Source organism: Loxodonta africana, chromosome 2, assembly GCF_030014295.1.
Source record: "Loxodonta africana isolate mLoxAfr1 chromosome 2, mLoxAfr1.hap2, whole genome shotgun sequence".
NCBI classification, from domain to species: Eukaryota; Metazoa; Chordata; class Mammalia; order Proboscidea; family Elephantidae; genus Loxodonta; species Loxodonta africana.
The window spans coordinates 153,858,381-153,886,024 of NC_087343.1; the positions used below are offsets into that span (position 1 = coordinate 153,858,381).

General features: G+C 41.2%; 1 protein-coding gene across 2 annotated transcripts in view; it reads left to right on the forward strand.

Moving 5' to 3' along the window:
* LOC100656452 (protocadherin alpha-C2) overlaps nt 1–27,644 on the forward strand; it is a 223,290-nt gene that overhangs the window by 151,786 nt on the left and 43,860 nt on the right. The window contains exons 1-2 of one of the 2 annotated variants that reach the window (XM_003404551.4): nt 14,645–17,206; nt 26,468–26,526. In XM_003404551.4, coding sequence (XP_003404599.3) covers nt 14,645–17,206; nt 26,468–26,526 — 2,621 coding nt within the window. Of the gene's footprint in view, nt 1–14,644; nt 17,207–26,467; nt 26,527–27,644 lie in introns of those variants that run through there. The other variant, XM_010591253.3, reaches the window with a different exon arrangement.

Below are 27,644 nucleotides of genomic sequence, written 5' to 3' on the forward strand. Positions count from 1 at the left end.
CTAGAAAGGATGTCCATCATCTATGTTAAGTAAAAATAAAGCAAAGTTACACCATAGTGTGGTTCCATTTTGGTAAAATATATAAATGTGTATATTTATATATGCATAGGTAAAAGCCTGGAGGAATATACTCTTAATTTGTTAATGATGTAGTCTACAAGGGAGTGGAATTTGAAAGGACTTCCCTTTTCTTTTTAATAACTTTTTACAATTTTGAATTAATTGAATTTTACACAGGAGCGTAAACTTTTTTTTATTATTGAACCTAAATAAATAAATAGAAGACCAATAAAAAAATTAAATTGATTCACACAGACAAGTATAACCAAAATTTATATATTTAAAAAACCTAAAACACACGTATCTGTTCAGTAGAGGCTTTTATACAGCAGTATATGCAAATACACTTTTGCTGGCTACTGGTCCTCAGAAGGAGACCCTGGTGGCGTAGCGGTTAGGTGCTACGGCTGCTAACCAAAAGTTCGGCAGTTTGAATCCACCAGGTGCTTCTTGGAAACTCTACAGGGCAGTTCTACTCTGTCCTATAGGGTCGCTATGAGTCGGAATCGACTCGACGGCAGTAGGTTTTTTTGGTTTGGGTCCTCAGAAGTTTTCTGACTCCTTCATTAGTTTTATCTGCGAATATCCAGAACACCAAGTGCCCTTTGCTTTAGGTAGGTCATGGATTCTGTACAACCTTGTAACTACTTCAGGACGGGGTCTATGTATAGGAAATAAGGATCATGGGTGTGCTGGAAAAGGAGAGTGAGGCCAGCACAGGGAGAGTTACTGAAGGGTAACTGCTGCCACTTTGTCCAGCACCCATATTTATTTAGAAAATATTTATTCATTTGTCATTTTAACTTCTTCAGCCCAGACTTCTCTGCTGAGCTCCACACTCACATATCTAACTGACTACGTTACGTCTCCATTTGGGTTTCTCACAGGCAATTAACACACTTCTAAATTGAACCCTTGATTTCCAGATATACTCAGACCACCGCATCCCACTGTCTTTTTAGAAACTGATGCCACTTTTCACCCAATTCTTCATATCGGAAACTGGGGAGTCATCCTTGACAGCTCCCTCACTAATCAGTCCTACAAATTCTACTCTGGAATATACCTCATATCTGTCCATCTCCACTTGACAGCCATTACCTTGGTCCACATTACCATTGTATCTCCTCTGGATGGATGCAAAAGCCTTGGAACTGGTTTACTTGAGACCCCAACCCCAACCCTGCTCTCCATAGACCATTCTCCATACAGAAATTATAATCTTTTAAAATATATGAATTGGATTATCTCAGAACACCCCTCTTTAAAACCTACAATGGCTTACCTTGGATTAAATACTTAGAGTAAAATTCAAATGCTTTACAGTGATGTTCTAGACTACAAGATCTGGCCCCTGCCTGTCTTTCTCACCCATTTGGTGCCACTCTCCCACTGCTTCCTGAACTTCAGCTACATTGGCTATATTTCTAATCTTCAAGTGTACCCCGACTTTTCCTACTTTAGTGCTCTTATACTTGCTCTTCCCTCATAGGGAATGCTTTCCCCACTATTCTTTGCATAGCTGGATATTGTTTTACTTTTATTATTATTATTGCCATTCTAATAGGGATGAGGTGGTATCTCATTCAGATTTCTATTTTCATCTCCCTAATGGCTAATGAAGAAACACTGGTGCCGCGGTGGTTAAATGCTACGGCTGCTAACCAAGAGAGCAGCAGTTCGAATCCACCAGGTGCTCCTAGGAAACTCTATGGGACGGTTCTACTCTATCCTGTAGGGTCGCTATGAGTCGGAATTGACTTGATGGCAATGGGTTTAGTTTTTGGTTTTAATTGCTAATGAAGGAGACTTAGTGGCACGACAGTTAAGCACTCAGCTGCTAACCAAACAGTTGGTTGTTCTAACCCATCCAGTAGCTCCACAGGAGAAGGACCTGTGATCTGCTTCTTTAAAGAGTACAACCAAGAAAACTCAATGAGGCAGTTCTACTCTGTCAATGGGAATTGACTCGACAGCACCCAAAAACAACAATGGCTAATGAAATTGAGCATCTTCTTATGTGCTTGTTGGCCATTTGAATATCTTCTTTGGTAAAATGTTTGTTCAAGTCCTTGCCCTTTTTTTATTGGATTATTTGTCTTTTTGTTAAGTTGTAGAAATATTTTATATATTTTGGATATTAGACCCTTTTTGAATATACAGTTCCCCCCAAATTTCTCCCTGTGAATTGTCTTTTCACTTTGTTAATAAAGTCTTTTGATGAGCAAAAATTATTTAATTTTTATAAGGTCCCATTTATCTATTTTGCATTTTGCTGCCCCTGCTTTTCTTGTTATATCTGATATCTATCATTAAAAACTAAGTCCTGGATGGGATGGGACTAATAGATGCATCTTAGATGGCTGCTCGCAAGCTTTTAAGATCTCTGACACTACTCACCAAGGTGGATGTAGAACATTTTCTTTATGAACTATGTTATGCCAATTGACCTAGATGTCCCTGGAGACCATGGTCTGGAGCCCTCAACCCCTGTAACTTGGTCCCTCAAGGTGTTTGGAAGTGTCTATGACTTTGCCTTGGTCAAGTTGTACGGGCTTCCTCTATATTGTGTGTTGTCTTCCCTTCACCAAAGTTGATACTTGTCTACTATCTAGTTAGTGACTCCCCCTTCCCACCTCTCCCCTCTCTTGTAACCATCAAAGATTGCTTTTTTTTTCTGTGTGTAAACCTTTTCTTGAGTTTTATGGTAGTAGTCTCATACAATATTTGTCCTTTTGTGACTAACTTATTCCATGCAGCATAATGCCTTCCATATTTATGCATGTTGTGAGGAACAAAGGAGAATGAAGAAAACCAAAGATGCAAGGGAAATATTAGTCCAAAGGACTAATGGAGCACATGAAGCACAGTTTCCACCAGTTTGAGCACAGAAGAACTAGATGGTGCCCAGCTACCACCACCTACCGCTCTGACAGGGATCACAATAGAGGGCCCTTGACGGAGTGGGAGAAAAATGTAGAACAAAATTCAAATTCACAAAAAAAGACCAGACTTACTGGTCTGACAGAGACTGGAGGGACCCTCGAAACTATGGCCCCCACACACCCAGCTAACTCAGAGCTGAAGCCACTCCCAAAGTCCACCTTTCAGCCAAAGATTAGATAGGCTTATAAAACAAATAGCACCACATGTAAGGAACATGCTTCTTACTTCAAATCAAGTATAGAAGACCAAATGGGCAACACCTGCTCAAAAGCAAAGATGGGAAGGCAGGAAGGGACAGGAATACTGGAGGGACACAGGGAACCCGGGTTGTAAAGGGGGAGAGGGCTGACACATTGTAGGGATTGCAACCAATGTCATAAAACAATTTGTGTATAAATTTTTGAATGAGAAACAAATTTGCACTGTAAACTTTTATCTAAAGCACAATAAAGAAAAAAGAAAACCTAAGTTCCACAGCCTTGCCTACATTTTCTTTTAAGAACTTTATGGTTTTGATTTTCACTCTATTCACTTTTAATGTTGACTCAATAACCTTGATGCACATAAAAATATTTCTTTGTTAAGAATTCAATTAGGTAATACATGCTCTAGGACTGGCACATACTAGATACTCAATGAATGCTTGATGAATTTAAATTTAAATCTTATTTCATCAGACCAACATACAAGAGTTTTAAAAATAGTTGTGGGAAAGAATGTGATTACCTGTTTCCTGCTTTTCCAAGTTGACATTTCCTGTTTTAACTCCGTTGAAGTCCTCTGTGATTCTTTTCAAAATGTATCAGGAGGAAAAAAAGAATAGGGCATAATCAGTGATAGTTTTTTATGCCTACCCCAATTTATAATTGTCAAGTTAGAATTATAACAGGCTTTTCCATTCAGTAATATAATACTCATCCTTGTACCCAGGATTCTCACAGCCTGATTTTATCTGGGCTGTTGCTACTTTCTGAACACATGTTACCAAACATCGTTATTGACCTTTGGAAAGAATGACTTTTTGTAATTTGAAAATCCCCTTTATTCTTCAACTCCTGCTAACTTAAGGAGCTCTAAATCCACATATTCTAGGAAACGGAGCTGTCCAATATATCGTCTGTGTATGTGGATTTATGAACCAATAAATATTTCATACACAGTTGAGATTTTAAATGAGCTTATGATAATTGGATCAAAGTAATACTAGTCTAACATAAAAGTACTTGCAGAAAACCAATCATGGGAGGCTATGATGAAATTTTAATTATAAAGGATATTGAATGTCTTAGAATGACAACTGTATGTTATAATAGATGTGACACTGAATTAGAAAGAAGGAAAGTGAGATTTTTATTTAGTTGTATTTGAAATCATCTCTGTGTTTCTATTAAATTATTGAGCCATTCTGTTTCAGTTTTCTGCCTTTGTTAAAGTTATCACTATTGTTTTTTGGTTTTGGGTTCATTAGAGAAATGCCTGGTAGATTTAGATAAAGAGAGAAAAATCAAAAATTGATTGACTGATCTGGGGGTTTCGTGTATATTTTTTTCCATTTCAGTTCTGAAAAGCTGAACTTGGCATCAACCAAATCATAAAATTGTAGATGCATGGAGGTAAATGATTTTAAGATCTTTGAGACTGTTAGTGAAGAGATACTATGTAAATAGAACCCAGTGTCAGATTTTCATTCTCATCTCTGCCAACCAAGTACAGTATGCTTTCTTTGCTTGTGATCGAGGAAAAAAATGCGGAAGCTTGGATTATCTATCTCTTTTGACTCATCCCTCCTTTCTCCCCAGGTTATTTGGATAATTACAGGAGACTTCTATTTCTGTACTCTCCTTTCTCTTTTTTCTGGTTAGCAATTTAATAAATATTCTATGTGTGCCTTCACAATAAATTTTCTAGTAACAACTGTTTATAGTAATATTGTATTTCCTTAATTTCACTAAGCGGAGATTCAGAGAAATTAAACAACTTTCCCAAGAACCCGCAGTTAATAAACATCTGGTCCCTGGGTGGTGCAAGTGATTGGCTTTGGATTGCTAACCCAATGGCACTGTGGAAGAAAGGCCTGGCTGTATGCTTCCATAAGATTACAGCCATTGAAAACCCTATGTGCAGTTCTACAATGAAGCACATGGGGTAGCCATGAATCATAAACAACTCAAAAGCAATGAGTTTTGTTTAGAGCCAAATCTTTAAAGTCTGGTTTTATATTAAGAAGGATTACTATAAGAGGGTTGTACCCAAATGCATAATCTAACCAGACAATGTGATTAAAATTTTTGAAGTGGGATTAACCCATTGTCTAGTCGATTCTGACTCATAGCGACCCTGTAGGACAGAGAACTGCCCCGTAGGATTTCCAAGAAGCAACTGGTGGATTCAAACCGCAGACCTTTTGGTTAGCAGCCTGAGCTCTTAACCACTGCACCATCAGGGCTCCCAGTTGGGGGGTTTATAAATGCTAATGGAATTGGATGTTCGATCTCACTCCCTACAAGAAGCTTTTGAGGTTACCACAAAGTTAAAGAATCTGTAAGCTTTTTATAAATAACTTCAAGAAAAATTAGCTTTGATAAGCCAAGGTCTTAGATAATGTTAATTATCTCTTCAAAATGCCTTAAAAGGTGTCTTAGGCCGGGTTCTCTAGAGAAGCAAAACCAATAAAGCTTATAGATATATACATTTGGAGAGAGAGAGATTTATATCAAGAAAATGGCTCATGTGGTTGTAGAGGCTGGAATGTCCCAAGTCCCTGGGTGGGGTTAGAGGCTTCTCCTGATTCATGTAGCCCCAGGGGCTGGCAAACCAAGATTGGCATGTCAAAGAGTAGGGCTGTTGCCCCACTGGCTGTGAAGATCGATGAATCCCAAGGTTGGCAGGCAACACTGCAGGTAAGCTGCTAACTCAAGTCCCAAGCATCGGAGGTCAGACGAACAGCACCCAGCTGCAGGATCCAGAGTGAGCAAAAGCCCACAAGCCTTGCCAGAATATCCACTTATATTCAATTCAGGTCACACTTCCAAGGAAACTCCCTTTGAACTGATTGGCCACTCACAGCAGATCCCATCATGGAGGTGATCACATATCAAATCTCACCATGGAAGTGATCACAACATACAACTATCAAACCACTCAGAATAATGGCCCAACAAAATTGACACACAACCTTAACCATCACAAGGGGCCTTTTAATATTCACAGAAAACACAGTACATCTTAACTTGACCAATTTAGAGGATTTATATTTTACCCATCTTATAATGTGTTGTACATATGATTAAGGAATTACGTTACAAAAATCTATCACAAGGAATACATGAGTGAGATTTTTATCAGAAAAATACTATTCACTTGTAAAACTCCATTATTTAGACAGAATATTGTAGGTGGGAAGATGGTATTGCAAGAGGAGATTGGGGATGTGAAATACAAATCTTCCTTGCATCATGATTTTGCTAAAGCCAGCCATTTTAAAAATGTATACAGAACATTGAAGTTTCTAAAAAAGGAAGAAATGCGTAGTTGGAAATTAATAGCTTGAGACCAATAATATGATTCTTAACTAGGGGTACAGGTATAGTGGTTGGATGTTGTGTTTCTCTAGATCTCAAGAATCAGGGGTATGTTAAAAAGCTCCCTGGAGCTTCTGATAAGTTCCTTCATCTTTCCAGGATCCAATTTTTTCATCTATATTCACCTTATTGGGTTCTTGTGAAGATTAAATGAGATTATATAGAAGTAATATGCAAGCTGTTAAGTGCTAAACCACCAAGATTCAAGGAAAAAAAAAAAACCCGTTGCTGTTGAGTCAATTCCGACTCACAGCAACCCTATAGGACAGAGTAGAACTGCCCCATCGAGCTTCCAAGGAGGGCCTGGTAGATTCGAACTGTAGACCTTTGGCTAGCAGCTATAGCACTTAACCACTATGCCAAAAGAGGGAACCAAAAAACCAACAAAAACTACTTGCTACAGTTATGGTGTACTCTGAATATATGAGTGGATACTTTTGACCCTTCTTAGAGGTGTATGTGCATTTTCTCAAGTGGCAAACACAATGAGTATATACAGGAGAAACCGTGGCCTTCATTTACTGAGCTCAGATCATGTTTTGGAAAGTAGTTCAAATTCAAGGTACGTCAACAATATCTACATTTATTGAAGGAGGGGAAAAAAAAAAAGATCCAAATCAATGAATGAATATTTTGGCTTAACTCACTTGGGAACAAAGATTTTTTTCGGTGCCAATTTCCCATTTTATTTTATTCTGTGGCTAAAATCACAATGAAAGAGGAGAAACAGGGCCAAAGAAGGTTTTCTATTTAAATAAGAAGCCTCCAGTGATGAATGGAAACTTGGAACAAGTTTTAATGGCAATACTAAAAGCTAAAAATTAAGTTAAATACAAATTCATGAATTTTGGGAAAGCCATTTCATTGTAGGTATGAATTAAGTCTTGACTAGGATACTGGTACTTATTTTAGTGAACTAGAAACATGGGCTCAACCTAGGCAGTTGCTATTCTTATTACAATAGAGCTCCACTTGCTGCTAGATTTCTTGGAACACTTGATGCGTCCTTGTCTGAGTCATCGATAAAATATTGCATGGGATAAGACCAAGGGTGGCTCTCTGCAGCCCCCCACTAGATTCTCTCCTTCCTAAGTATTTCATTAATAAACACTCTGGCACTATTGAAACAGCTTTGAATCACCTAGCTATACTGTCTTGCAACTTGTCTGCATTGGTGAACTTTAAGGTCTCAGTGAATTCCAGATATACTATGCCTGTCGCATTTCCTATATCAGTGATTCTAACAACTGAAAATCTAAAGTGTCTATGTGAAAAAAGTTTTAAAGTCTGTGGTTGGTTTGATGTTACCAGTTTTTAGTTAATGCCTTTGTTTATAAGTGTCTCTAGTATGAATGCCTTTAAGTGTTTCTAAACCAGCAGTTTAGTAATATTAGAGTTTTGAAGGAATTTATATCAAGTTCTGTGGTACTTTTTAAGAAATGGGAGATTTAATTTTCTAATTACATGTATAAGTTTTTTCAGTACCCTGGAATATCATTTACCGGGTTATAAACATTTGACTTACTTAGAGCACTTTTATGCTTTTCATCTCCTTACTGATCTTGGGATTCAAGTTTCATTTAACATCTTTCTTTAAGGAAAACTAAAGGACTTGGATGAGATACTTTTTAAATATCTCTCAACCTTTAATATTCTATTATGCTTGTTAGGTTATCTCAATTAAGAATGCTGATAGAAAAGACAGAGCCCCTGAAAAATGTAATAGTTTGATTTCATGTTGTTAACACTACACAATCTGCCCCAAGCCTTTAGCCTCTCTCTCTCTTTTTATTGTTACTCATTGCCATCAAGTCGATTCTGACTCAGTGTAGCTTAGCATACCTTTATTTATTTTAAGCAAATTTCAGAAGTCTCAGCCAAGTACCAATAGCATATTCATTTCTCAGAACTAAAAATTTAGAGGATCGCTCCCTAAAAGCCAACTATTAATGCCAAATATCTGACTAATGTATTCCCTCTGGAAGGATGTATGAAAAAGTCAGCTTCATATTACATGAAAAATATTTTCAACTCCTCATCCAGTGGATGCTATACTTGTAAAGAATGCTGTAATCAAAGTGGAAAATATTTTCCATCTAGAGATGCATGAAGATCAAGAGTCCTATTCCTTTTTGACAAGATGGAATTTTTAAACTCTCTTGGACCACACTAAACATTGAGAGCGTCCATTGTCTTTCATTATTATTATTATACAACATGTGGTTAGTTTATGGAGCAACATAAATACACTAATTAAAAATGGAAATTAGATGCTTCCCTATTTGGCAGAGATACCCCCATAATGCCCAGGCCAAAGCTTTATCAAGCTAATGAGCATGTCCTTTTGCCCTGTGGCCAAAAGCCTCCTGATTGTTTGATTTCCCAAAGTAAAATGATTTGTAATGATGTTAATAACAGAGAAAGGAAAATTTATGAGAATCAGGAAAGTTCACCGAACACCAGTGTTGTGTTATAATTGGTTTGCTCCTGTGCCCAATGACTTCATGATACATTTGACAAATACAATTAAGGGATACAATTGAAGGATACTATTTCAAAGTCCTTGTATAGCATGAGGGTAAACAAAATGCCCTGTCTTGGGCATTTTGTTTGTTTGGCACTTCCATTATCATGTCACTTTTCTCATTAGTTATAAGCAAAAAATACCTTTATTTTATAATTCACAATTATAAAATAGAGTGATGATGTATTACTTTTGGGCAGAGCCTTTCTTAGGGTCCAGTAACTTTATTAGTGGGATTTATGTCTCCAGATTTGAAATACTTCATTTGACAAGCTTAAAGGAAGAAATCCATCCTTGAATCATTGTAGGAGCCTGAGCCGTCTCTCCATTACAGATGGTCTGTCCATACAGTTAAGGGGAAATGCCTGAATTGTAGCAGTTCTTGAATTTGCTAAAGGACTTGAATAAAATGATGCAATCAACACTTATTTATCGAGAGTCTATAAGGTTTCCTGGAGCCCTGGTGGCGCAGTGGTTAAGAGCTTGGCTGCTAACCAAAAGGTAAGCAGTTTGAATCCACCATCTACTCCTTGGAAACCCTCTGGGGCAGCTCTACTCTGTCTTATAGCGTCTTTATGAGTCGGAATCAATATGACGGCAACTAGTTTGGTTTGGTTATAAGATTTCCTACACCATGAAGAATACACAGAAATATAAGACATACCTCCTGCTTTCAGGTTGCTTATAATTGTTGTTGTTGTTAGGTGCCGTCGAGTCGGTTCCAACTCATAGCGACCCTACGCACAACAGAATGAAACACTGCTTGGTCCTGTGCCATCCTTACAATAGTTGTTATGCTTGAGCTCATTGTTGTATCCACTGTGTCAATCCACCTCATTGAGGGTCTTCCTCTTTTACACTGACCCTGTACTCTGCCAAGCATGATGTCCTTCTCCAGGGACTGATCCCCCCTGACAACACGTCCAAACTATGTAAGACGCAGTCTCGCCATCCTTGCTTCTAAGGAGCATTCTGGTTTTACTTCTTCTAAGACAGATTTGTTCGTCCTTTTGGCAGTCCATGGTATATTCAATATTCTTTGCCAACACCACAATTCAAAGGCATCAACTCTTCTTCGGTCTTCCTTATTCATTGTCCAGTTTTCACATGCATATGATGTGATTGAAAATATCACGGCTTGGGTCAGGCGCATCTTAGTCTTCAGGGTAACATCTTTGCTCTTCAGCACTTTGAAGAGGTCCTTTGCAGCAGATTTGCCCAATGCAATGCGTCTTCTGATTTCTTGACTGCTGCTTCCATGGTTGTTGATTGTGGATCCAAGTAAAAGGAAATCCTTGACAACTTCAATCTTTTCTCCATTTATCATGATGTTGCTTATTGGTTCAGTTGTGAGGATTTTTGTTTTCTTTATGTTGAGGTGTAATCCATACTGAAGGCTGTGGTCTTTGATCTTCATTAGTAAGTGCTTCAAGTCCTCTTCACTTTCAGCAAGCAAGGTTGTGTCATCTGCGTAACGCAGGTTGTTATTGAGTCTTCCTCCAATCCTGATGCCCCATTCTTCTTCATATAGTCCAGCTTCTCGTATTATTTGTTCAGCGTACAGATTAAACCCCCACGTGTCTGTCAGTTTGTCATACTGTGGGGGCTTGTGTGTTGTTGTGATGCTGGAAGCTATGCCACCGGTATTCAGATACCAGCAGGGTCACCCATGGAGGACAGGTTTCAGCTGAGCTTCCACACTAAGACAGACTAGGAAGAAGGACCCGGCAGTCTACTTCTGAAAATTATTAGCCAGTGAAAACCTTATGAATAGCAGTGGAACACTGCTTATAATTAAGGAGATAAAATTAAAGTATTTGGATGAATTAAAGAACGACACGTCGGTGTATAATTTGGTATTCAGAAATATGCCACAGACTGTGAAAAAGAAAAATCATTGTGTTTAGAATAAACAGTATTTCATGAATTAGGTGGGTTTTAAGCTGGACCTTGAAATGTATATAAAATTTAGAAAGGGGGAGAGAAAAAAGGCTATTTGTATTTGAGAGAATTGCACAAAATTGTAAATTGAGTTCTGTTCGAAAAACATTGAGTACCTCTGTGCCAAGCTCTATACTGGCTGCTGGAGATTCCAGCATGTTTGGGAACTCCTCCAGACTCTGTTGCTAAAATATTTCCACGTATCCCCAAAAGGTGAATCTCTTGGAAGGGAAAAAAATCCTTCAAAAGAATTTTGATGGCAGAAGTCTCTTTTCATTGGTAACTGGTTTTTTATTTTGTTTTCAAAATAAGGAAATTTATAAAAATAATTGGGAAAACTTAACTTTGATGCATACTCATCTTCCCCATCATCATTGACTTCCTACCTGGCATAATTACAGGTGCTTGTCTGTGTTTGATACGTAAGGGGCCATGCTGTATGTAGACTGCCAGCCAAAGTGTTACCTGATCATAACTCGTTGCACTTAATAATAACAATACTGTACTTGTTAGTCCTTGTGCAAATTGCTTTATGTACATTATCTAATGTAATCAAAACAACAACCCTGTGAGTTTTACTTAATATTGTTTTCCCCAATTAAAATGAGTAAAGTGAAGCTTTGGTTAAGTAACATGTCTAAGGCCACACAGTGAGTCATTGGCAGGGATATGACTCCAAAATCTGTGGTCCTAATTCCGGTGCTATTCTGCTTTTTAATAGGGGGTTTCTGAAGGTCTGAAAGAATGCATAATGATGTGGTTGAGACACTAGCATTAATATTTGTAGACAGGGTACTTGCCAGCAGTCTACGAAATCACATTCCACTAACTGGTAAGGTTGCAGGAGACTCAGTGCTACACTGTGAGGAACTCAATCAGTCTGGTGCCAAATACAGAGTAGACCATCTCTTTAGTACAGTGTCTTTGGAAAAGTGGTTGATTGTGTTGGCTCTTCGTTTGCCTCATCAGTCATTCAGGGAGTAAATACTAGGTGACACTTATGGTCCAAACCGTCAAAATAGACAGGTGTCCTCACTGAAGGATGGTAAGATTGCTAAAAGATGAGCTCTGGTTTTTCTCTGTAGATGTACTACTTGGGGGCTTCCATTAAAAACATCTCCAAGGCTTTGTCACTTTAATTTCTTACATAATTGCCTGTGATCTTTTGGGGGGCATAGGTCCAGGCATGGTCACTACCCAGTGACCAGGTTTCTGAGCTGTGAGTAGAAGTGACAACAGCTATGAGGGTCTGAAAAGAGATGAGGGGAGAAAAGGTCACTGTTCCTGACAACGTGATTCCACTTATAAGCCATTTATTTTCAGAAATAAGTAATGGGCGAGGGCATAGGCCAGGCCTACAATTTGTGCACTTGAGAGGTGCAGGCTCTCTGAGACCAAATTACTACAGCCAACAGAGACAGAGTTACTGTAGGGACGTTTTGGGAGGACTCAGACAAGCTGGAGAAACCAGAGACCTTAGAAAGGAGACAGGAATAGAATGTGATGGAAATGGCTTCCCACTCTGCACCCTTGAGGGAACAAAGAGGACAAATAAGAAGCAATAGTGATAGGAAGCTAGAAGCTTCTCCGGAATAAAATTGTTAGGTCATGGTGTGTTGTCAGCAATGCACTCGGTAGGTGGAAGGGATGTGCTAGTCCAGGCCTTTGAAATCTAGGTGTTGGCATCATTACCTTGTCCCCTTCAGTTTTTCCCTCAAGGGGAGGAAGCATGCCAAGTATCAGGTCTCATTCTGGCTTTGTTCCAGCGCATAGCTAGGAAATGACCCACTGAGGAAGATCTAGGAGTGAGAAGATGTTGGGAGATGAAAAAGAAAAAGGACATTTTAGTGAATGCTGTTCACACGTGAGGCAATGGATTTTAATATCCTGTGGAAGAGATGAGAGGGCCTGGGAAGAGTCTGAGTGTGCAGAACAGAGAAGCAGAGGCAATGGCACAGCACAGAAAGGCTTCCTCTGACCTTTCTGCCTTCTTGTTCACTGAAGAGGACTAACTGGTTATCTTTGTGTTGCCTCTGCAGCAATGCAAGGGGGAATCTTAGGGAAAAGGAGGCACAGAGGTCAAAATGAGCCTTATATTTATAGAAGGTAAGTTGCAACCATTGAAGTTGTTGGCTGTTGTAAAATAAATCTCAGCCTTTCACATTTTGCTTAATAACAGCAAACTTTTACTGCAAATCATTAATGGAGTCTGAATTTCAGCCTGGCTTGGGGAATCACGAGTAACTCTTGATTTAATGGCTTTGCAGGCTCTTGAAGACATTGCCATCTATTAAAGAAAAAAATTTAAAATCACTCTTGAAAGAACAAAGAAAATGTTCTGGGCGATAAATGAAAAGGATTTGAAGTAAAACTAGGAAAAGCTTGAGGGAAGAATATCTAAAAATTTAGATATTACCCACTGTGATCAAAACGTGTTAATAAGAGGTTTACCTGGAGTGTCATGGAACCGATTTTTAAAGAATTTTAAACACGGAAATAGTGGTCATTTGCCAACAGTGGTTATTTCACACACTGGAAGTAAGGGCCACTTGGCCGGGAGCAGAATTGAGTGTTGAATTCCAGGATGCTAGTTTTAGTCTTGCTCCTGAAAGGGGCCTGCACTTGCCATCCTCCTTCCGTTGCCCCAGGAGTTGAACACTGTTTAGAGCCCTGGTAGGGCAGTAGTTAAGAGCTATGGCTGCTTACCAAAACGTCGGCAGTTCGAATCCACCAGCCGCTCCTTGGAAGCACTATGGGGCAGTGTTACTCTGCCCTATAGGGTCATATGAGTCGGAATTGACTTTACGGCACCAGGTTTGGTTTTGGTTTTTGGTAGGTGTGTTTCAGGGGAAGATGTAAATAATCAGTCCGAGATCTCCATCACTGTTAACCCTAGCGCGCCTACTCTGCGCTTGCTTCCTTTGTGGAGACACAGCTCAAGAGCATATTTAGCTGAGGCTCCTCAGTTTATTTCCCTAAATAGCGCTTGGAAATCTTTTCTTGCGGAGCTGATAGCTCGAGTCCTGGTGATTTAACTGCTTTTCCCAGAGTAATCTCCTTACAAGATCCGTTAAGCAGCCTACAGACGGCGAAGGCTGGATGAACAGGACGGTGGGGGCAGGGAGAAAGGGAGTGGCCCTGTGCCCGCGGTCTACTGGGATCCGGCGAGTCCTGGGTGATCCAGATGGGACTGGCGTGGCTGGAGCAGCTGAGCAGTCCAGGGTCTCTGTCCACCACCTCCGTGCGGAATCGGAGCCGGACTTACTGAGCATTCCTCCCCCTCCCCTTCTGCTTCCTCTTCCCTCCTGCCGGAGCAGCAGCCGCAGCAGCAACTGCAGGAAGCGGAGCGGGCTGAGCGACTCCGAGGCGAGCGGAGGAGCGGGGATATGGGGAGTCAGCGGGGGCGGAGGGGCCAGGAGCCCAAGGGAGGGCCTACGAGGGGAGCGGCCCCAGGCATTTGCTAGCGCGTGAGCCGCGGGGAGCCGGCGCAGGGCCGCACGAGCGGAGGCGGGGGCGGGGTCGGGCGTGGAGCATGGCTGGGGAAGCGGCTGCCTCCGGCCCTGCCTGGCTGCCTCCGCCGCGGCGGGTGGCTATGGAGCAGGCGGCCACCAGACCTGGGGCAACAGAGCATCCACGATTCAGGCGGCCCGTGCCCTGGCTGCTGCTGCCTCTCCTGCTGCTGCTGTTGCTGCTACTGCCGGAGCCAGTGGCCTCCCAGCTGCGCTACTCTGTGCCAGAGGAGCAGGCACCCGGTGCGCTGGTGGGCAACCTGGCTGGCGCACTGGGGCTGGAGCTGCGGCGCTTGGGGCCGGGTTGCCTGCGCATCAGCCATCTGAGTGCGCCCAGCCCGCGGTACCTGGAGCTGGACCTGACCAGTGGAGCGCTCTTCGTCAACGAGCGCATTGACCGGGAGGCGCTGTGTGAGCAGCGGCCTCGCTGCTTGCTCAGCTTGGAAGTGCTGGCGCACAGCCCCGTGACAGTGAGCGCCGTTGAGGTGGAGGTACTGGACATCAACGACAACTCGCCGCGCTTCCCGCGGCCAGACTACCAGCTTCAGGTAAGCGAATCCGTGGCTCCTGGAGCGCGCTTTCACATAGAAAGCGCCCAGGACCCCGACGTGGGCACCAACTCCGTGCAGACCTACGAGCTCAGCCCCAGCGATCACTTCGAGCTGGACCTTAAACCCCTGCAGGAGAACAGTAAGGTGCTGGAGCTGGTGCTGCGGAAGGGCCTAGACCGCGAGCAGACAGCCCTGCACCGCCTGGTTCTCACAGCCATAGACGGGGGCAGCCCAGCTCGCTCAGGCACGGCGCAGATCTCGGTGCGTGTCCTGGACACTAATGACAACTCTCCCACCTTTGACCAGTCCACATACCGCGTCCAGCTGCGGGAGGACGCGCCCCCAGGCACATTGGTGGTGAAGCTGAATGCCTCAGACCCGGATGAGGGCTCCAACGGCCAACTCAGGTACTCTTTGAGTAGCTACACGTCGGACCGGGAGAGGCAGCTCTTCAGCATCGACGCTAGCACCGGGGAAGTGCGGGTAAGTGGAGCCCTGGATTATGAGGAAGCCTCCTCCTACCAGATCTACGTGCAGGCTACCGACCGGGGCCCAGTGCCCATGGCGGGCCACTGCAAGGTGCTGGTGGACATCGTGGATGTGAACGACAATGCACCAGAGGTGGTGCTCACGGACCTGTATAGCCCAGTGCCTGAGAATGCTGCACTTAATACCGTTGTGGCCCTCCTCAGCGTCAGTGACCAAGACTCAGGCCCCAACCAGAAAGTGAGCCTGAGCTTGGAGGCCACACTGCCCTTCCGACTGAACGGCTTTGGCAACTCCTACACACTGGTCGTGAGTGGCTCATTGGACCGGGAGCGGGTGGCTGCCTACAACATCACAGTGACAGCCACCGATGGGGGAATACCACAACTCACATCCCAGCGCACACTGCTGGTTGAGATCTCTGACATCAATGACAATCCACCAAGCTTCCTGAAGGACTCCTACTCCATCTACATCCAGGAGAACAATTTGCCAGGGGTGTTGCTCTGCACCGTGCAAGCCACAGACCCAGATGAAAAGGAGAACGCAGAGGTGACCTACTCCCTCGTGGAGAGGGAGATTCAAGGGCTGCCAGTTACCTCCTATGTCTCCATTAACAGTGCCAGTGGCAGCCTTTATGCTGTCAATTCCTTTGACTACGAGAAGTTCCGGGAGTTCTATGTGACTGTGGAGGCCCAGGACAAGGGGAGCCCACCACTGAGCAGCACTGTGACCGCCAATGTGTATGTGGTAGATGTGAATGACCATCCCCCTCACATCCTGTACCCTACCTCAACCAATTCATCAGCAGCCATTGAGATGGTGCCTCGAACTGCCCCTGCTGGCTATCTGGTCACCAAAGTCATAGCCATGGACTCAGACTCTGGACAAAATGCTTGGCTCTTTTACCACCTGGACCAGACCTCTGACCTGGACCTCTTTAAAGTAGAGCAGCACACAGGGGAAATAAGGACTACCAGGAAGATGGGAGATGAGAGTGGTGCCACTTTTAACCTGACTGTGGTGGTCCGAGACAATGGAGAGCCATCACTATCAGCATCTGTGGCTATTACAGTAGCTGTGGTGGATAGAGTTTCCAGAATCCTCCCTGACACCCAGAGACGTGTTAAGAGCCCTCGAACGTACTCTGAAATTACACTTTATCTTATAATAGCATTAAGCACAGTGTCTTTTATATTTCTTTTGACAATCATTGTTTTGAGTATCATCAAGTGCTACCGCTACACTGCCTATGGTACTGCGTGCTGTGGAGGCTTCTGTGGAGTGAGGGAGCGGTGTCCTGCAGAACTGTACAAACAGGCCAACAACAATATTGATGCCAGGATACCGCACGGCCTCAAAGTGCAGCCGCACTTCATTGAAGTGCGAGGGAATGGCTCCCTCACCAAGACCTACTGCTACAAGGCCTGTCTGACAGCAGGCTCAGGGAGTGACACTTTCATGTTTTACAACACAGGGGCCCAGACAGGACCAGCGTCTGTGGCAGCCCAAGCAGCAGTAACTGACAGCAGGCACCTCACAGGCCAAAGTGGGCAGAGTGCCGGGAACCTGATTATTCTCAAAAACGAGGCTGTTTCTCGGAATGAGGTGAGGCTGCAAAGATAGTGGTCAAGGGAAGGGGTCTTCCACAAAGTCATGCATTTTTCACGTACCCCCCAGTATCGTGGGGATTATCTTTATTGAGTTGTTAACAGTGACAGGGATTATCTGGTAAACTTAGTATATATAGTATCTGTAATTTGACCATAATCTACTATGTCTCTTCTCTAGAATAATGACACTAGAGAATTGTTTTACCTTCCATTTTTTTTCCAGGTATATGAGGACTTGTCCGTAAAATCATTTGAGAAATGAGGATTAGTCTTAAATATTTAATGGTAAAGCACAGCTCTGTAGAGAAATAGAACAGACCTGAGAATAAGTATTATGTTTTACAGGGTAACATTATGACATTCAAGGAGAAATGGCCTCTACTGTATTATCCACAGGAAAAGTTCTCTTTTGAAATCCTGTAGGAGTGCTGTTTTCTAAAAAGTTCTGAGACCTCTAGGGACTGTTATGGTCACCACTATATGTGTCCCTCTGTGTACCTTGGACCATTTACAGTAAATATTATCCAGTTATATTGCCAATAACTGTATTGTACTAACGTGAAAGGATCATTGGAAATTTGTGTCAGGTGATAAAGCCGTAGAATCTGGACCTCAACCCAAAGCCAAAGTTTGCTTTTTGGCTGTATAAGGTGGTGAGTCTTCTGTAGGAGCAGGCTTCTGTCAGAGGAAATGAATGATGGTAATGCGGAGAGATGAAGTACCAATTTGTCTGGCTGGCCAGGGAGATATTAGAATGAGTGGAATAGGGATGTTGCGGAGACGGTGAAGGCCAGGACAAGCTGGGAAGGAAGAAGAGGGAAAAAACTCTCCCACTAGCCACCTTTCTTGGCAGACTCTGAATTCATTCTAAGAGGATTTCCCTACATTTAGTTTAAATGCAGTCTGTAATCTTTTGATTTCCTGTTGACAGTTCCTGTGGTTTTGATGAGATGTAAAGTAACCTCCTCAAGTCTCTCATGTCTTTAAGTTAAATGCTACTTCTAAAGCATTGTCATTTTCTGGATCTAAAATTTGATTTTCAATGGCCACAAAAGGCTTGGAATGTGGACGGCTTACTATACATGAAGACAGATGTTAGTATATGCACTAGTTTTGAGTTGTAAGTAGGCATGAGGCCAACTTGCTCATTATTATCAAGAATGTATGCAAATTATTGAAAGTACATGAAGGGGTGTGTGTGTGTGGTGTTAGTCTTCGTATGTATACTTGAAATAAGAGAGATATGCATTGTGATACTTTAAACCTGGATTTCACAAGCCAAAATTTTGTCCCCAAAATAGTGATGAGTTGTTATCTCCCCAAACAACTACTTGTAGCAAGGACTTTCAGAGCTACTATAAAATGAGTTAATAATATTTGTACCTCCTTTGTTTTTTGCGAAGTATTTTCATTGACATATTGCTGTTTTTTTTTGTTGTTGTTTTGTTTAATACCTGTACTTTCTCATCTCAGGTTCATGATCTCTTTAAGAAAGTAATCCATGTTAGAAAGCTGAAGGTGGGTAAGAGGAGAATTTCCCATGTACATTGCAGGTAGATTTAACATAATAGCCTGATAAATCAATACTCAACAGCCACAGGAGACAGATTGCAGATTAAGAAAAACAGAGGAGGAAATCAAGGTGTTCCCAGAATTCTTTAGATCATAGCCTTTGGAACTATGTAAAAAGGCTTAGCTTTAAATATGGTTGCTGTAGACACTTGCTTAACCAGTTCCTGTGAAGCACTTTGGGACTGAGGTGGGCTGCAGGTGGTGAAAAGGCATAGAGAATAGGCCAGGCAAGGCTCAGCTTTGCCGCCAGCTGTGAGCTGTGAGCCCAGAGGAATGACACTCTTACCCACCCTCTCCTGGTTCAGAGCTTGGGGCGATTTGATACATGAACTATTCTTGTCTTACACTGAGCCGTATGTTAACCTGTACTTTGGTACACAAACCTTTGCTCTAGGAGGAAAATTATGTCAGAAAGTGCATGCTCTTATGGGATTTTGCCTAGAGAACACATGATTTTAATAAAGGCAAATTTCTGCCAGATGCTTTTGGAAATTCAGTGAAAAGCCCCTAGATCTTCAGCTCCTGAAATGATTGCAGTTGCAGGAAGAGAATGAGTCACATTGTCTTAGCATGGAAAAATGGGAACAAAAATTGCTCAGCTCTGAAAGTCATTGCTGCTACACCAACCTGTTAAATTCCCACGTTGAGCCTCCTGTTCTCCCTACCTAGTCATTGCAGATGGCAGGAGAGTCCTGGGGTACAGTCAATGCCATGTGCCCACATTAAAATCGGATGGGAGTAGATAGGAAGAATAAGGGAATTTGCACCCATTAGCCCTTGTGCTTTGTACAAAATGTTCTGCTTTGTAATATTTGTGTGATTTCATTACCCATAAGTCATACATTAAACATTTATTGGTATCTGGCATACAAGGAAACAACCACAGAGAGGTTAAGTAACATACATGGTCACAATGCTAGTGATATTTTAAATCATCTCTGTCTTACTCCAAAGACTGAGCTTTTTTCAAATAATATAAGGAGGCAGGAATCGCAACATTTGTACTTTTTTTTTTGGTATGAGATACTCAGGCATATAGGCGACCACTAGTTCATCTAGTAAGTAAATAAACTGCTTTTGGAAAAAGAGTAAGTCCTTGCATGGAAGAAGGTAACAACTGGGAGGATCAGTGAATAAAAATATTACTTCCAGGCTAATATATTTTATGAATTTGTTTTACGATTGAAAAAGCCTCGTAAGACCTTTTATTGCTGCTCTTTGACTGATTTCTCTCTTCTTGCTTATTAAACATCAGCAGTTAACACCAGGTTCAAATCTTTTGGTGGGTTTTACCTCCAGCTAGCTCATTTCATGAGCCACTTGGGCAGCGAGGTTTTTGAAGTAACTGTTTAGCTACTGGGCAGAATTTCTCTTTGGAGATTTATAAAAACCTGATACTGAATGTGGCTGGCACATTCAGTTTCCATGAAAAGGAACTGAATCTCAAGGTGGATTCTGTGCATCTGTGGTCCTGGTGCTGATGAGTCACTCTGCATGCGACGGGCAGACTTGTCCAGCTGCCTCAGGGACCAGTTGGTGAGCCTGTGGACATTACAAAAGAGCAGCAGAGCAGAGTTAAGTTTGTATTCTAATTCCAAAGCAATGTGCATTCACCGAATCTTCTGTTGAGTTATTTCTGCCAGGATGTGTGCAAATTCACTCTCCCTGCAGTTGTAGTGACCTGAAGGAGTCAACCCTTCCATCAGTGGCATTTAATTTATTTCCTCCAGGACTCTCTTGTCTAACGAGTCTCTCCTGGGACCAGTTTACACTCAAAGTGGCATGGAGATAAATTTATAAAAATTGCACAATAGTCAGAATAAGGCAAAGAAATTGTACCTATGAACTCCCCTTCCTGTGTTTCATCCTTTGATGGTCACTGTTGAATGGATGGGCTGTTTTGTTTTACCATTTCCGTGTTGGTTATAGGACTGTTCTGAGAAAAGGCTTGTTTTCTTTGGTTTGATAATATAATAATTTCTTCTAATTATCTCCTTCCTCCCTTTTTATACAGACCTGCTGGGCCAGATGGAATCATGGCTGAGCTTTTCTCTGTCTCTTTATCTTGCAGATATTCTGAATGATGAAGAAATCTATTTATTGTAGCTTGAATGTCATTGGCCTACCCTTTCCTCTGACCCAGGAGTGAGCCATCACATGGGCATCTGGTCTAACTCAGAACTCTCTGCGGGGACACAGCCTGGCATATTATAAATTGTCTGTTGGCATGCTGTCTGCTTGACAGAGTAGCGGAGTCAGTTCTGAATAGTTGCCTTGGTTGGCTACCAGTGTTTGCTCTCAGTGAGGAGTCAGGATGATGTCAGTTTGCAAATGTTTGAGGAAAATTTTCATTTACCAGCTAATCCAGCAGTTTAGCCCAATTTAATGGGGATTTACAGGTGTCTTTAAATGTGAATTTTGCAGGACTTCACCTGATCAATGTTCCTGCACAGGAACATATATATAGGAACATAAATTTAGCTTATTCGTATAATAATATTTTAGGTGGCGTAATCTCTAACTAAGATTTCAAAAATCAAAGGTCAAGAGGATTCCTTAGTGTTTTGAATCTACTACTCTAAAAATTATACAATTTTTTTTTTCAAGAATTTGAACTTGAAAAATGCAGAGAAATCTCTGACATTGCAAAGGTGAAGAGAAATATTCAGTTTTTTTTTTTTTTTTTTTACTGGCTTTTGGCATAGAAGCAATATCAGTTCCTTTCTGGCTTTGCAGGGTCAGGCCTCTAGGCTCCAGGGAAGTGAAACTGTTAATGAGAGAGTAATTGCTGTGCGTCCAGCATTAAGCAAACCTTGCATTTTCTGTTGTATTAGAACCCATTAAGTGTGTTTTAAAGTTAAGTTTATTTTACTTTCCTGCTCTATGGATTAGGATTGTAAATGGCTGTTTTTAGAGGGAAGTATTCCACCTAGAATTCTCATATTTATCATCTCTTCATTTGGATTTACCAGAAGACTAATATGTAATATAACTGATTATTTTAAATGTTATATGCCTTCATGTATCAACTGCCAACAGTTTGTGTATTCATTTTATATTGCTATGTAACAAACTGCCTCAAATTAATGGCTAAAAACAACACCCATTTATTATCTTATAGTCCTGTACCATGTGGCTGGAGTCTCTGCTCAGGTTTTCACAAAGCTGAAATCAGTATGTCAGCCAGGCTGTGTTCTCTTCTGGAGGCTCTGGGGAAGAATGTATTTCCAAGCTCATTCAAGTTGTTGGTAGAATTCAGTTCCTTGAGGGTATGATACTGAGGTCTCCGTTTTCTTACTAGCTGTCAGGTGGTGGTCGCTCTCAGCTCCTAGCAGTTGCCCTCAGGTCAAATGGCCCCCTTCATCTTCAGAGCTGGCAACAGAGAATCTTCTCTCGTGTGGAACCCCTTTATGCTTTGAATCCCTGTAACTTCTCTCTCTGACTTCTAGAGCCAGATTTAAAGGGCTCGTGTGGTTAGGTCAGTCCCACCTGTATGATCTGCCTTTGTTAAAGTCAATTGTGCCAGTAACATAACCTACTTATGGGAGTGAAATCTATCATATTCACAGTCTCAGGGATTATGCAGGGTATGTACACCATGGTATAGGGACCTTGGGGTCATCTGAGGATTCTGCCTACTGATTTATATCAATCTTCACAAAATACTGTTGTAAAAAATCTGCGGTGGCTACATCCTTAAAAAGTTCCATTAGGAAGGAGAAGGAGATGCTACACCAGTCTTGTGTCTCAGTGCCATTTATTTATGACTTTAACATGAATTTCCAAGACAAAAAGATGGTTTATTATTCTATTGAGTAGTTATGAGAGTTTATGAATGCCATAGGGTATTTTTAAAATAATTTTGTTTTTGTTGTTGAGAATATACACATCAAAATATACACCAATTCAACAGTTTCTACGTGTACCATTTAGTGACATTGATTACATTCTTCAGGTTACATTCTTCAGGTTTTGTAACCATTCTCACCCTCTTTTTCTGAGCTCTTCCTCCCCCAGTTAACATAAATTCACTGCCCCCTAAGGTTCCTGTCTAATCTTTAAAGTTGCTATTGTCAATTTGATCCCATAAAGGCAGTTCTTAAAAGAGCATAATGCTCAAGGCAGATATTTTTTACTAGTTAAGCTAAACTGTTGGTTGGTTTTAAGAAGACTTAAGGGGATATTTTTGATTTAAGGTTTAAAGATTATCTCAGGGCAGTAGTTTCAGGGGTTCATCCAACCTTTGTGGCTCCAGGAAGTCTCAAGTCCATGAGAATCTGAAGTTCTGTTATGCATTTCCTCCTTTTGATCAGGATTCTTCTATGGAATCTTTGATCAAAATGTTCAGTAATGGTAGCCGGGCATAGGGTATTTTTTTAGCCTATTTTATTTTAAATTTATCTTATAAGAGGTGATTCATCCTTCTGTATCTCAGATATTTTATGGTATAAATAATAAATAATACCATTACAGGAAAAATTTAATCTTTTCTATAATTTTGATAGAAACTTCAGTGGGTTCTTGTTCTTCATTAATACTACATTACTCATATGACCTACCTAATTTAGCTTTTCAACCTCCAAGGTTTTGTGACTATTATTCTACTAAAGTTCTAAGCTTTCAGACAACGTAATAGTGTGTTTTTCACAATGGAAACTAAGCATAATCCTGGAGTATGCCATTCAAGTACTAGAGAACTAAATAACCTCACAGTTAGTCCAAGGCTTTAATCTATGTCTTATTGTGTCAGACATATCAGTTGTCAAATACCCTTTCAACTTGGATTTTTCCAAGTTTAATCAAGCTCAGATTCTCATTTTTTAAATTTAATAGCAGTAATTTTGACCCTGCATGGTTGTTCATTCATTCAAAAACGTTAAAATACTTACCAAATGCCAGAATTCTGCTGGTCTCTGAGAATATAGCTGTAAACAAGACAGATGCAATCCTTGCTTTCATGGAGTTTATAGTCTGTCAAAGAAGAAAATGCTATACATGTAATAATACATGTAAAATATTTATCCCATTGTCTAGTACTGTGTAGAGACTTAAAAGATATTACTTTCGTCCTTGCCTTTTCTCTGCTTGATCTTACTACCATAAGATCTCTCATAACAATTATTCTGGCCAATGAGTCTGAGAAACATCACGTTGCTGATAGACTATTATAGAAAATAGCATGACAAATACAAGGTAATCACTGAGGAAGTGAGATTGCTCAATGAACTGAGTTTCCTGGTCAGTCTTGCTAGAACTGTGTTTTTCAGCAAAATGAGGTTGGTGATTTCATTTCAAAGATCAAGTTGCAGCAATTTTCATCATGAATGTTATCCAATCTTAGAAAAATTGGCAACATTTACTCAACAGATGTCAAAGTCTTTCTGGAAGGAAGGTTTCCACAGCTGACAAGCTGGCATTAGTACTGCTGATGGTAAGGAGAGAGATGGTGATGATGAAGATTAAAAAGTATTTCACTCATATTTTTATGTTTTCAAAATGATTTGCAAATATTTCCTCTTTTGTTCCCACTAACACCACTGCTAGAAAATGGGAGCCCTTGCATTTGGTATCCAAATAGATCTGTGCTACCTTATAAGGCTTATCCATAGCAATTTTTCAGAACTTGAAAACCAAAGATGAAGCAGCTTATATATTCATATCTTGCCAGTGGAATGGGAGAGGATCAGAGAGAGTGGCTAGAGTTGGGGGTGGGGACATTCGAGATAAAGTATCCTAGAGTTGTAGCTTTTTCTGGATGTTAACTTTGGCTAAATCTCTGAATACCATCTAGACCAAACCAAACCCGTTGCCATTGAGTGGATTCCGACTCATAGAACCCAGTAGAATTGCCCCACAGGGATTCTAAGGCTGTAAATCTTTATGGAGGCAAACTGCCACATCCTTCTCCTGCAGAGTGGCTGGTGGGTTCAAACCGCCAACCTTCCAGTTAGCAGCAGAGCACTTAACTACTTTGAATACCATCTAGCCATTCCATAATCTGTCTGGAAGTCCGGATGCTGATTTCTTCCTTAGGTGTTTATGAAATCCCCCCAGATATGTTTTTATAAAATACTTTATGTCCTTTGAATGAACTATAAGAATGGTAGGAAAAAGAATTATTGATATTTTGAAATGGTTTATTGGTATCACTGTGGCTTTGTGACTACCAAATATGATGATAAACCAGAGAAAAATATAACCTCTTATCCCTGTCTTTCCACTCAGACAGATGTCAGTATTTAGTAATAGGGCCACTTTAATCTCTGCCCATGAAAACACATGTAGAGGGACACCTGTAACAGGTTTTTCATAATAAAATTTTTTGCTAATTGATGTAAGACAGCGATGGTGACAGATTTGGTCCCCAGTGATTCCTGAGTCATTTTGACCCAGGCAGGCTTTCCAAACAAACAAAAAACCCAAACCCATTGCTGTAGAGTTGATCCTGACTCCTGGGAACCCCATAAGTTTCAGAGTAGAACTGCTCCATAGGGTTTTCATGGCGGTGACCTTTCAGAACAGATCGTCAGGCCTTTCTTCTGAGGTGCCCCTGTGTGGTTCAAACCACCAGCCTTTTGGTTAGTAGCCCAGCACATAACTGTTTGCACCATTCAGGGACTTCTAAACAGTCTGTAGGTGCCCATATTTTCCTCTTTGTCCCCTCCACTTTGGATTGACAGTTTGTAGACAGATCTTCCCAACGCACAGGTGGTGCAGAATGAGTCAGGTTCTTCTTGGGTTTCAGCTACTGTTAGAGCTTAATGGAGTGAGGAGGCAAAGCACTCAGGGAGGAACAGGGAACAAGTACAGTTTTATGAAAAGAATTATGTAGCAAAACAAGGTCAAACTCTGCAGTGGTTTGTTTTCCTCTCCCTAGTATTCCTCTTTAATTAGCAGAAGAGGGTGTTATCAGTTGCTGGTGTTATGACTGGGCACATCCGTCCTGGGTCAGACATGCTGCAGTCTGCAAAGCACGCAGCAGATTGCAGTCCTCTGCAGTCCAGCCAGCCCAGAAGAACTTGTATAGTCATGTGTCCTGTTATAGCTGGGGTACCAAATGGGAAATGTTGATACTGGTGAAGAATGAGCTTTTTGGATCAAGTAGACACATGAGACTACGTTGGCATCTCCTGTCTGGAGGGGAGATGAGAGAGCAGAGGGGGTCAAAAGGTGGCCGAATAGACAGGACAGTAGAGAGTTGAGGGAAGCAGTGTGCTGTCTCATTGGGGGAGAGCAATTAGGAGTATAGGTGTGTATAAATTTTTGTATGAGAGACTGATTTGATTTGTAAACATTCACTTAAAACACAATAAAAATTTTTTAAAAGATGGAAATGTCCCCTTAATGGAGCATTTGAGGGCAAGAGCAGTGAAGGCTTTCCTGTCTCAGAACAGACTGCCCTTCCCCTAGTGTCTTAAGAACTTAGTTTCCGAATAGGGCAAGGCAAAACCTGGTTTGCTGTGACATTTAGTCTGTGCAAGGAGCCTGATGAGCTAATTTAGTTTCTCTAAGTGCTATATATATATAGATATCATATCTAAGTTGCACATGAAATGGCTCATTCGATACTTTCTTTTTAGATGCGTGGAAATATTTAAGGAAAAAAACTAATCAACTAGCAGCATCACTGAGAGAACATTATGTTTGGCTGTATTAACAGAAAACTCCATTTGTGTTTTTACAGCCCCGACAGCCCAACCCTGACTGGCGTTACTCTGCCTCTCTGAGAGCAGGAATGCACAGGTATGTGTTTCCCCCTTTCTCTCAGTCAGAAGTGGCTTTCACTTTGTGTGGCTCAGATAAAATATGCCTCCATAGGCCAGAAGCAGCTGTCAAAACTGAGAAGATTTAGAATACTTTGCCAGGAGAATGCAATTATTTTTTTTCCTTCTCCATGTCTTTCTATTCCTTGAAACATTGGAAGAGGTCAGTGCCAAGTGCTCATCAAGTGCTGGAAAAGAAGGGTCCCATTAAGACCACAGAGATGGGCTGCTGTATACCTTCTCTCATCAAAATTTCTATAAGGAAGTGATTCCAACTTCCTTCGTCCTTTCTCTGCCTGTACTTTCTGTCTCTCCCTTAAAAGTGGCAATTACTGTTGATGCTTTTGGACTCGGGTATAATTGTGCAATGTATAAGTACATGTTGCCTACCTTGGATTTCTATTACACATTGACGATTACATCCTATTAACCACAACAACTGGCTATTATTTTGGTTCAGCACTTGACAAGCATTTGGCCTCTTTATCTTTGCCATCTCATTGCTATCTTATTGCCATCAATGGCATGAGCTCTTCAGAGGATGTGCCATGTGAAAGGCCATCACTGAGTATCTAGAGCTCAAATATAGCTTAACCTAAAGCAAAAGCATACTTTAAGACTCCAAATAAATATAATTTTGCTTTCTCTACTTTACCATTTTGACAGTAATTGATTACCTACCAGTATTCCCAGAGCTGATCTGGTGTCTATACCATGGGGCCAAATAAAAGATTCATTATTTGTGAATGTCTTTGAAAATCAAATAGGGAGGGCTAAAAAATGGATGATCACTACCGGCAAAAAGATTTAATTTTAAAGTAGTAAACTTCAAATGTATGTCCCCCAAAACTTCTGGGCAGTTGTTAAGTAGATCTTTACCAAACCTAGATCAGTTTCTAAAGACAAAGCTTACAAAGTATGTGTTGAGTTGATGAAAAATTAATTTTAGCCCATTAAAGATGCATTAGATTAAAATAAATTAACACACTCTCAAGCATTACACATTGAGCAGAAATCATTACATTGGGTGCTATTTCTGAAACTGAAGCAGTCAGCGAAGGACTAAAGACAGCTAGTTGGCTCTAGTGAGATGTCACA